Here is a 12,070-nt window from a genome sequence, read left to right as displayed (position 1 = left end):
TTATCTAAACCAAGCATGTGAGAAATGCGACGGCATTAAATAGGAAGAATTCTGGTAAACACAGTTGTAATGGAGGGCATTAAAGCAGAATTGTTGAAGTGAGTTTTCCCGCAGAGTTGGATCAGGCATACGTCTAATTAAAGTTCTTTCTTTATGTGTTTGTACTGGTATCTATACAGCTCATATGGGAGAGAGGCCAGTTAGTATAATGGCACAGTGGAAAAATCTCTCACAGCAGGCCTGTGTAACACTGGAAGCTGTTTTTGTGCGTTAAGCCCTTTTAGGATGATTTGTGAGAGTCAGCGCTTACACAGTTCTGCTAAGCAGAGCTGCTCTGACCCTGCACCCCCACTAAATCAGTCCAGCCCTTGCAAACAGGCCAGAGTTGGTTAATACTGGGTCAATAATATGGGTCTGAGTGGGACAAACACACAGAGACTTAACTTTTTTTTCCTCCCTCTTTTAAACACAGCATACATGTCAATAAGAAGGCGGTGGATATACAGAGGAGGTCATTATTCCTACAGGGGGAAATCACTAGTGCATATGTACGTGTGCGTATGTCGTTTTCTTTACATATAGTGTGTGTGTGTGTGTGTGAGAGAGACAGAGAGAGCTGGGTGAACAGCTGCATTGATTTGGTTTTGTTTGCTGTGTACTCGGAGCAGAAATGTAAGCCGTGGGAACACCTGGAGAGTGGGGAAAATGGGAGAAGGGGTGGTGGTGGTGTCAGCTCTGCTCCTGGCTCTGTACCAAGCATACATGGATACGCACACACACACACACCTACCTCACATGTGTGAGGGCAGTGTGGGATCCCAATCAGCAGCACTTAACAAAGCTTTCCTCTTTTTGCCTTTAATCGCAGGCTCAATTTGTCACTGGGGTGTCCAATTTCTGATAAGCGCTTTGACAGAGAGAGGAGAGGTGGGGAAGAACACAAAATGGATGCACCTGCTAACAAATGAAATCAAACCACTCCATCTTCATTTCCCCCTTTTCCACCAGCTGGAACAATGCTGCCTTGCTTTAGCTCTCGGCACATTGAGTTATTTCCCCACTAACTGGAGTTATTTCCCCCCACTAACCAGCTAGAGGGCCTGGCTGACTTGCAGTCAAATAGGTAGCATCGCCTGATCCTTTAATGTCAAATTCTTCCACACTGACCATCCTCCTCCTGCTGGCTGAAAATTGTTTAGTGGGTCCCTCCTTTTTTTGGTTTATAGCTGTAAGATAGGAACAGTTAAGGATGAGATGTTCCATTCTCAGATTTCTGACCATCAGAGTACTTCATGTAGCCTTACTTGTGAGTCTAAGTATGGAAGTCAATCCTTTGAGGTATGCTGAGGCCAAATGGCCCAATTTCCTTTCCGCAGTGCATTTTCATTTGTGCGTGTTGGGGCAAGTTCATTGTCAGGCTTGTTATTTTTGTGCATCAATATAATTGTTTTGTACACTGAGTCTAATTGCAGTATATCGCATTACTTTATCCTGCTTCTAAGACAACTGTGCAATTTGTTACAGAGCCACATACAAAGCAAGCAGCTTGAAAAAAAAAAAAAAAACAGCTGCCTCAGGTCTGGTGATTTCTATCACTTGCTGCATGTACCACAACAAGCACACACTCACAATACACAATACTGCATTCTACTCTAGTTAGTGTTGGTCTCTAACCATAATATTCCAGTCCAGTACCAAAGCCCACAGTGTAACATCTGACACAGCAGCATGTGACTCAGCACATTGTCTGGTGTGATGTGAGGATATGTGAAGATAACACAGATGTGGTGGCACCAGTAAGGAGATGAAAAGAGCAGCGATGATAATGGTGTGTTTGTGTGAGTGCTGTATCTGGTTCTGTGATCTGATGGTTACCTGAAGGCTGGATTAGCATTAGATTTCTTGCAGCTATGATTCTTAAACTTTTCTTCTTCTTTATTTAGGACTATTGTCAAGATGCTACAGCCTCACTGTGGTAGCACTCGTACTTCCTTTTTACATTTGCTTCCAAGTGATCAAGTCAAATGGTAATTGCAGCACTGAGCAAAGACGTGCCCAGTATTTGAACCTTATCACGAGTGACTTTTGAACAGCCTCTCAGTAATTTAAATACATGCCAATCAGAACTCCTCTGAGCTGAATTAAAACAGTTAGGAAATCAATTCCAATCTCCAGTGTTGCTTTATGGAATCTTTGCTTTCCTCTTCTTTTACTGTATGTCAGATCTTTTTTTCCCCCCTCCCTCAAGTGTTTTAAGAGTCATGTCTGAGAATAGGCTGGCTCTTTCCTCACTGAGGCATGCCCAGCTTCTGGCTGTGCTCTCGATGGATTTGCTGCAGATAAATAAATAACTAGGCTGGCACCCCTCACTTTGGTTCCCCTCTGTTTTGGCAGGCCATCCACACTGCATTTTCTATCAGGTGTAAACATGTCTGTCAAACGGCGCAGTCAGGGGCCCCGGCATTTTGGCATTCATGACACCATGCATGCACCGCTGCCAGCGCTTTCTGTCTGCCCGTCTGACCTTGGCCAGCCTTGACGTGGCTGAGCACACTTAGCTCTACCTTCCACTTTTGTAGAGCTCTTGGGGAAGCCAAGCAGCCTTAAGTGGCTGTTGGTGAAACTGACCCCAAGTTGAAGAACTGACTTTGGCTGGCTGTCCTCGCAGTGGTTATGTGGTGGATGGGTAATGACCATGACATAGCTGTGGCATAGATATCCTAGCTAGACCAGGACACTTGCAGCCGGATACGTTTTCATTCTCTCATCTCGCTACCATGTCGCTGTCATCATCTCCACTGTGACGAGCCGTGGTCATCATCCAAGAGGCTCCAAACTACTGATGTAAAGACAAGACAGGACAAATGGGGTCAGCCTGATAAGAGAAGAGGCCTCTTACTGTCACGGTGTTCCCTTTTCTCAGTTTCATGGTGCACAACTTCTCTAAGAGTCTGTGTTCTCATCCTGAAACCAACCCTCCGTATCTGACACCTATGCAAAGATTTAGCCGATCCAACTGTGGACTGTGCAGTATTCTAGGGGCATGCTGCCTCTCTCCGCTCCACATCCACCGTCGCACCTCGGGGAACTGTCACTCTTTCATCAGTTAGTTACTGAGCATTCATACCGTCTCCCAGTTGTTTCACAGACCCCTCCCTCCCTCTAAAGAAGAGCATCTTCAAGTAGCTGTCTTCCTCTCTCCCACAGTATTGCAGCAGTTTCCTTACTTGACAGATTTATCCCTGACACACGGTCTTGCAACTTGGAAACCACTACTTTACAGACTCTCAATTTGTGTGCAAGTTGAGTTTGGGTTGGTTGTCTTCTCTTCTTCTTCTTCTTCTTCTTCTTCTTCTTCTTCTTCTTCTTCTTTTTTTTTTTAAACCCTCTGCTCGTGATCAGACCTATCTCCCACTCTCTCGCCCTTTCTCTTTTGGCGCGAGATAACACTCGGGGTTGATGAGTGGATCTCTGCTGACTGAAATGCAAACGGCCCATCCCGAACGCCTCGGGATGTGCTGGAGTCATCAGGATCCATTGTGTGAAACTGTGAAACCAGCCTGTCATAGCCTAACATGCCCGTGTCCCTCAGCTAGCAACAGCAATCCTTCCTGCCTCTGTTGTTTGTGCAGCCTGATGGGCTAATGAAGGCCATACCAAAGTGTTATTTCTTCCCACCGTGCTCAAGAGCCAAGGCTTTTTCCCCTTTCTTTTGACAGAATACTCTGGTTTGGTATTCAAGGGTAAAAAGCTGTTCTCATCTTCCTGCTCTCTTTTTTTATTCTTTCTTTACCTCCTATTCAGACTCAGCTTGCAAAGAAAAGTAATTTCACTCTTTCTGTCCCTGAGAGAATCAACACAGTGAAGTTGCATTGAATTCCTGCTGCAACATTTTTTTTTTCTTGGCTCTATTTCAGACCCATAACCTGGGGGTAAACATGCAATTAAAATAACAGCAGCCTGCTCTCTCCTCCACTCTCCTCTTCTTCAGCTGTTAGCACAAGCCATGTACAACATGGTGACTAGGCTCTCCTAATTGCTTTTGCTCATAATTGGTATAGAAAAACTGCTAATATAATACCAGCATCCAAACATGCTTTCTCACCTTATCCCCCCCCCCAATTATTGTATTTCTGCCCAAATATTGTAGATGTCTCCTTCTAATGAGCTTATTTTTGGTGCCCCCCCAACCCCCAGTGGTGCATCACTGCTGCTGGATATTTTAATAGATGATTTCCTATGCAATTAGTCTGATGCTATTTCCAAATTTCTAACAAATGCAGATTATAGTTGATGGAGAGGATATTGATCAAAACAATCAGCACATAAATGCAGTCAGCTGGTCTCATTTCCTAAATGGTTTCCATCTATCCTCTTCCTCCTTCACTTCTCTGTAATTTTTTTTTTCAAACTTTCAGATGGCTTTCTATTTCTCCTTCCCCAGTGAGGAATGAAAAGAAAATATAGGTCAGCTTTTATGGGAGCAATTTGACACATGACACAAGCCATGCGCATCACTTGCTCAAGTCCTGCTTTGTTTTCTTGCCTTTATTTGTCTATAATGAAAGCCACACAGTTATTCACACGCTTTATTACAGTTCTATAAGTAGCTGGTGGATACTTGCCTAGTCACCACGCCCCCCCCCCCCCAATACTTTGAGAACCCCGTAGTGTCTGTCTGCATGGGGCTGATAGTGTGAGATGCCTGGCTAAACTCCACCAAGCCAATCCTTGCTCCACAGGCCTTCCTAGCTGGCTTGGCTGGGCCTCCTTATATGCAACTGTGTTTCCACTTATAACAGGAGGGGCTTGTCTCTGTACCACAAGGACTATTAAGTCATTAGGGTAGATATTTACCTGAATGGATGGGCAGCTTGAGGGTCCCTGTTTAGAGTAGGCTAAACCCCCTGGTAGTTAGAGGGCAATTTGGACAGCCAGCAGGCGACCCAGTCATGTGTCCAATTACATCCTGCAGAGAGGCACCTCCAACTACCGCGAGCTCGGTCCCTGTCTGGATCTGACGCTCTGTCAGGTGTAGTCGTGCCGCTTCTGATACAAATAGTCTGAGTGTTGGGAGGGGGAAAAAAAGAAAGTCTCCATGGGGGTGTGCGCCTTTGTAGAAAGTGCCACTGTTTGGCGTGCGATGTATATTTGAAGTCACTGTGGCAGTGGTGCTGAAATGCAAGTCAGTAAACGTCAGGCTTCTGTCTGTCGGGTTTCATGTCCGCCTGCTCTGCGCTACAAAGCAGAGCGTCAGCTTGGGCATTACCATAGGCTGACCTTTGCTGCTGCACTCCCCACTGCACACATATCTGACATTCAGGGGCGCTGTGGGGGAGGCAGGAAGGGGGTGGCCTGTTGGGTGGTTGGTTTTTTTGCATGTAGTGTGTTGTGTATGTTCTTACAACAAATTAACTGACAGTTTTGTGTGCGGTTTTGTTTTGTTTTCCCCAACATCATTTCACTCTCCTGTCACCGTTCTGCTTTTGAAACCCTCCTAACAAAGACACTGCTGTATTTGATATTTAGCTTTCCTCCACACCAAACCTGCCTGTTGTCAAAGAGATTGCTGTTATCTTTCTGTGAAATCTTGGCATCCTGATAAATGAGAGAGGGCTGGAAATCTTGCCTGCTGACATCAAGGCACCATGTACCTAAAATCCTTCCAAGGCCAGAGGGAAAAGAATAACATATCAGCCCAATTAAAGTTAATGCATGGTGACACGCTGAATTGAGGGCAGCGATTGCTGCCATATGGCAGTCCAGGCTGTAAATCAGAAGGCACAGGAAAGGGGAGGAGGATGAGAGAAGTGGGAGCAGAGGCCAAGCAACAGAAAAGGTGACACAGTGTCAGTGCTGCAGAACACCCCCGAAATCCTTAGATCCATCTCAGGACTGCAGCTTCCCCCCCCATGCAGCACCCTAATGTGCAACGCCCTCAGGTGTCTGTGTAGAACTGGCAGCTTCATTAAGGCTTGTTTTTTGGGGGGAGGGGTTTTCTCCGCTTCTTGCTGGGAGGATTTAAATGAGCTGTCATCCTGACCTTTTTGAGCTCCTGCTTTTTAAAGCAAGTTCAGCCCCCACCACCCCTCTACTACCACCCTAAACCCGCTACCCTCCTTTCTTCCTTTTCACCTTTCTCTCTCGTTTTGTCACTCTTTCCTCCACTTGTCTCTTCTCCCCGCAGGGGGGAAGACACTTTTAAGCCATCACCCTGCGGCAGACAGGCATGGCAAGGTTGTTATGTGGGTAATTGCCTCTCTCATAGACGCTTGTTTGTCTGCGCGCACTTGCCACCCTCCTCTGATGCCACACAGCAAACGGGGAGGGCACGGACTCTGTAGACTTAATTTGCTCCCTGACTGTTCTTCAGTGCTGATTAAGCAAGCATCTGTGGTGTTTTTGAATATAGCAGTAAGCCAAGTGGAGCGTGGCTAACGTTTTCTCCCTCACTGTTACATCAAGTTATTGCACAAAGTGGCAGACATTTATGGGAGCCGTAGCCATGTTTATTCATTTCTTTCCGCCCCGTCCCTAGCTGACTCCATTGTTTAATGTCCCCAAAATAAAGGCCTCTTTGAGGTCTGGAGGACTGCAGTATCGATCAGAGACTCACTAACTTGTCAGAGCCAGGCCTCTCGAGTGTGTTCTTTTTGGGTATACAGGAGTCATTAATTTCCTCTGCCACGGTCTGATAGTGGCAGAGAAGTAAAGTGCAGGTTGCGGGGTCCAACTAGGTGACTAACATGCAAGTCGAGGAGGAAGGACTGAGTCAATTTAAAGCTGCCAGTCCCTCAGGTCCAGCCTGCCCGTTTTACTTCAGCTGTTTGATGTTTAATTGAAGTTGTTATTGGCATCAAATGTCACCTTACCCGATGCTCCAGGTGTGAATCATTTTCTAATTGAAAGGTAACTATGTCTCCCCCAGCCCCATGCCTCAGGGGACTTGCTACTGAGTTCTATTAGCCTGCACCCAGCCTCTGCATCGACACGCACCATGTGCTGCCTTGGAGTTATGTCTGACCTCTCCCTCTCTCTCTCTCTTTTTTCTCTCCACAGTGTGAGGAGAAGTGTGTGTCCCATGTTGCATTAGTGTCTGTGTGAAATGCTGGCCTGTCTGCCAGGGCCAGGTGACCTCCCCCTCCAGCTTCTCCCCCACACGCAGATGAACACTGGACTTCAGAAATGTAAGTACTGCTCTCAGGACACACATGCACACTGTTAACTACCACCACAACCACCACCACCACCACCACCACCACCACCATCATCCCACACAACAAACCAAGCTGTTACAATCCTGCTGGCCGCCCCACATTAGATCCCCATGCCAACCCTGGCCTGGATCTCTTCTGCAGTTCTGTGTTAAAACCAGAAAAAGTGAGAGAGAATATTTTAGTGCTCCAGGACCATAGATCTGTCTTCAAGGGAAATTAAGATGAACCCCACCATTAATTTGCTGATGAAAGGCGAACCGGCTCCCTCCCTCTCTCATCGCCCCTGAGGATCTGTCTGTCACAAGAGTGTGGTCCTGTGTGCTCACTGCAACATTGCTAACACATTCATGTGTTTGAACATGAGCATCTCAGCTACTTTTCACCATCAGGAAGAGTCAGTTACTGTCAGACTCGCAGACAGATTGCGGCTGAGTGGTTTTGCCCCGATGATCTTGTAATGTGGGTGAATTTAAGAAGCAATCTGCTGGCCCAGTTTAACAGCAGAGTAGTCAGTGCCGGCCCGCTGAATTCAATGTGTCTGAATTTTACAACTCGACTGCTGACAAACTTGGACACTTTTGGGTGTCGGCAGCACAAATGGAGAGTCAAAGTCAGCAAATGCCAGCGAGAACTCAGACTTCAGAGGCTCTGACCAGTGATGATGAAGGAGAAAAATACACAAAGAAACAGTAGGTTACTGTTGTTCTGTGTCTTTAAGAATGTAAATACCTTCACATTTTGTTATGAATTGCACAGTTTGTCCATTTGATGCCAGGTTACAGTCATACTTGCGTTTTGTCTCATCTTCAGTTAGTTTTTTATACCCAGTCACTTCTGAGACATACTTAATGCTTAATACTTTTGGTCAGCTTTATTTACACAAAACGTCTTGGTCTCCTTTTCCTCCTGTCTCCTCCCTGAGTGGAAGCTCAGCTCCAGGCGTGACCCATTTCTACTGCCTTGTTTTTTTTTTTTTTTTTTTTTTTTTTTTTTTGTAAAATGCTCCAGCTCATCAAGACTGTAATTTCAGAATCACAGTAATCAGCCAACCCCCAGGAGATCAGCAAGCGCGAGGGAGTCTGCTAAGTGCCAGCGTCTGTTGCCTCACTCAGGCAGGCTTGTGACATGGTACAGCCATCAGCCAGACTCTTTCCCTGCTCTTCCTTTATGTGACACACTAAGACACATCAGAGCACAAGACGCAACTGGAGCTCAATTTGTTTTTTTTCTGCTCGGGACTGTAATCCATTTAGGTCATGGAGCGTGCGTCCCACAGCCACGGCCATTCCTAGAAGTGTAATTTCAGCCCTTTTTTTTTTTTTTCTTTGTTATCATTTTCTCATAATGCTTTTCATCTGTTTGTCAAACAGGCGAGGTATTGCATCAAAAGCCACCGACCCGAATGTCATGTGAACTGTATCATTTTTATCAAAGTGCCATGAAAAAAGTGAATTTGAAAAGAAATATGCTCTCTCTGGTTTGCCTCTTTTACCACCCATAATCTATCACCTGTAGCTCACCTCCTGCATGTTAGCAGTCTTAGCAGTTGTCAGGCCTGAACCCTCGAGTAATGCTCCACCGTCTCCCTGCTGGCTGTCCACAGAGCTCACTGTCTCTCCAGAGCTTCTATCGCTTACCCAGCACAGAAGATAATTTGACAGCTTGACTCCATGAGAGATGTGCTTGACTGCTTTTAGGTGAAATTCATAGACTGGTTGTCACTTGAAATCTTTATTCAGTGCACTGACAAGTCCCATGCAAAAAAAGAAAAAGGAAAAAAAAAAGCTCAGATGGGAGGTTTACATAATTAGCTCCTATTTGTTTTGCTATTCTTGAGCTCGAGCCTTTCAGCTACTCGGTGCTCCCTAATGCCGAATCTTGTGTAACACAATCTCGTCTTTGACACTTTCCCACCACTCGATAATCACCAAGAGCTCCAAAACGCCAGGCTGGCTGTGCCCTGCCTCTCCTCCTGCGGGGGAATCTGCGCACTGGAGAGTCATTTAAAGTTACGAGCTTGCAGGCTTCTGTCAGAGGCAAGGCCAGGGCAGCTGCTCTATTTATCATCAGGGAGTGTCTGCTAACAGATGACGGCTGTGAAATGTAAAGGCTGTCGGAGGAGCAGATCAGGTACGCTAAGAGACAGCGGGTCACAAAGAAAACTGCTCATCCTGCAGGCAGGATGACTGAAGAACCAGGAAGTGGCCCTTGGTCCTCACGTCTCACAGGCAGAACAAACTGTGAGTACAGCTGGGCCACTTGGCTGATTCTCACATCTTAGTCCCCACCGAGATCAAAAGCAACCTTCTCTTCCTCCTCTCCTCATAATAGTTTTCATTTTCTTTGAAGGTTATGCTCTCTTCATAACTCGGCAAAAATGTAGGGAGGTCTCTTCACGTGAGAAACCAAACGCATATGTCTAATTTGATGCCGAAGCTTCAGACCTAATTTCCTGCTCTTGTGTGAAAAATGCAATTTACAGCAGCATGAGCCCCTGCTCCCTGCTGCTTAAACCTTGTTCAATGAAAACAGTAGTTTGAATAAAAGAAACCCTAATTAGTGCCTGCTGACTGTGCACTTGTGTTCCAACTAGCTAGCTTGCAGTGGGATAATTAGCGCACGGCCAGACTGCCCTCTTTCCCCTGCTCCCTCCCTGGAAACGTGCTTAGCTGGAGATCTGAGAGATGATGTGCTTGCAGCCGCCAGCAGCCGCCTACAAACTTCACTCATATTCCTCATTAACCCTTCCTTGATGCTTTAAGCCCTTCAACTAATCCAGGTTTCAGGTTAAGGTTGAAATGCTAATAAGCTACACTTGCTTACTAGAACCCATAATCAACAGCTGCCAGGAGCCTTAAGCAGATGTAAACAGCGAGAGGTCGATTTTATCCACTGTTAGTGGGGAAGCTGCTCTAAACAGTAATTTACCGATTTCATTACACATTTTACAGCGGTGCTGTTAAACCCTTTTTCCTGATTTGCCTTTTTTTTCTCCCCCCTCCCCAAAATGTCAGCCTAAGCTGTGTTAACAATGTATAATCCCTTTTCCAATTTAATGGATTGGTCACTTTCCATTGGCAGTGCTTTCTTCGCTACTTGCCTGAATCTAACAGTGGCAAAGAAATAACACTGTAGGCAGTTACATGTCTGTGAGTTAGCATTTTTTTTGTTTGTTTTAATTTTTTTTCTTGCTGTAGATTTCAATCTAAAAGCAAGAGTTCTCTTCCCCTGCATAAAAATATGAAAAAATACGCTGTTTTCGTCCATTTAAGGTTTTTATTAAAATTGCATGTATTTTACCTTAATTCTATTTGGATCTCTCATGTGAACTAGACTAGAAGCCTGCACAGAAAACATGAAGTGATTTTGCATTTAAATGTGCTGTAGTTATTAAAAAGCGGGGTTATTTTCATTTCCATCTCCTTATTTTTATTCTTGGACTCTTATTAGCTCCAGTAATTTTGCATGACCTCAGTGCCGTTCATCTTCTATCTGAAACGACAACAAAACCAGCTTTCTTATGAATGACTGCGTCTCTTTCAAAGAGGTCGCCAACAACAGGTGGGTGTGGCTGCTTCGTGTTTCAGAGCATTATTGGGATATCGTCTCTGACTGACTGCAGAGCAGTTTGAAGCCTGATTTTTGGCTTGCGGGGATTACCTTCACGTGTGCTGACATTCGTGTTTTTGGGGGTTTTTTTTCCAACTTTAGCATATATGACAGAATGTAAGGAAAAGCATAACATTCTTGTCATGTTGCTCACAATCTTAGTATCAAATAGAAGATTTCATGCCCGTAAAATGATAAAAGATGTTTTATTCATCGCAACAGATGATGTACTCGCTTCACACCCACTTACAACCCTTTCTACAGCTACACTGACTTGAGGTTTTGACAGCAGCTGCAGACCACGGAGGCTGTGCCAAGATCTTCCAAACTGAACACCGAGAGCAAACAACATGCATTTATTAATGCATGCTCCTTTATACTCTTTGCACTGTTTGCACTCTGTAGTAAAGGTAACCTACTAATTACTGGAAAAACTGAGTGAGGTTTTATTTATGTTATGATCAAACTTCCTTTGTTTTTATTTAGTGTGTTTTTTTTGGGGGGGGGTTGCCACAACGTATAATCGTTTTCAACAGGCTCATTAATCATTTCCTGTATTTGACAGGTGAAACCTCTCCTCATCATGTCTGTGTGCTCCTGTGTAAGTGTTCATTTATCTGTGTTTGCTTACCCTGGCATTTATTCAGTGACAGACATTAGGCCTCAGTGATGGTGGGTGTCAAGCTCCAGCTCCTTGGCCCAGACCCCTGCATTAATGAGGCTGCCATCAGCAGGCTGAATGCTTAGTTACAGCTGCCCCCCGTGTGCCGCCCTATGCCGGCCCCGTACATCGCTGCCCATTGTTTCCTGTTCACAAATAAAGCTTGAATTAATTAGCCAGTTGGCACAACTCTTGGTGCCGCCATGTCAGCGCCCTCCATTCTGCTCCGCGCCTCATCCCACATGTCCAGTCCTCCCGCTGTGAGACCATGGCCACCTGAAACCACAGATCTCTGCCAGAATTTCAGACTTTTAAAATTACTGCTCACTCAACAACAGAGGAGTAGCCAGTGTGCTATAAAGACGTGTTTTACTTGAGCTGAAAATCCCCCATCCTTAAACAGAATGAAAGAGGGAATTAAATGGAGCTCAGAAACCGGTCAGAGCAGCGATTCTCTCCAAACATCGGCTCCGCTCATGTCCATCAGTCAGAGAGGTGTGGTGGAAGTAGGTCAGGCTGGCAGGGCTGAGGTGATTGCGGTAGCATGGTGGAGGACAGCAGGGACAGAAGCCTTTTTTTGTGG

General features: G+C 45.5%; 1 protein-coding gene across 4 annotated transcripts in view; it reads left to right on the top strand.

Moving 5' to 3' along the window:
* Positions 1-12,070, top strand: part of fam222ba (family with sequence similarity 222 member Ba) — a 35,420-nt gene that overhangs the window by 17,969 nt on the left and 5,381 nt on the right. For 3 of the 4 annotated variants that reach the window (XM_005460865.4, XM_005460864.4, XM_025910764.1), the window contains 2 exons: positions 7,060-7,187; positions 11,392-11,427. In XM_005460865.4, coding sequence (XP_005460922.1) covers positions 7,106-7,187; positions 11,392-11,427 — 118 coding nt within the window. In that variant the 5' untranslated portion in view covers positions 7,060-7,105. The remainder of the gene's footprint in view (positions 1-7,059; positions 7,188-11,391; positions 11,428-12,070) is intronic. The other variant, XM_003456135.5, reaches the window with a different exon arrangement.

This window comes from Oreochromis niloticus, linkage group LG10, assembly GCF_001858045.2.
Source record: "Oreochromis niloticus isolate F11D_XX linkage group LG10, O_niloticus_UMD_NMBU, whole genome shotgun sequence".
NCBI lineage: Eukaryota > Metazoa > Chordata > Actinopteri > Cichliformes > Cichlidae > Oreochromis > Oreochromis niloticus.
The sequence above is the reverse complement of the archived record's forward strand: the minus strand, read 5'-3'. Positions and strand labels throughout refer to the sequence as shown.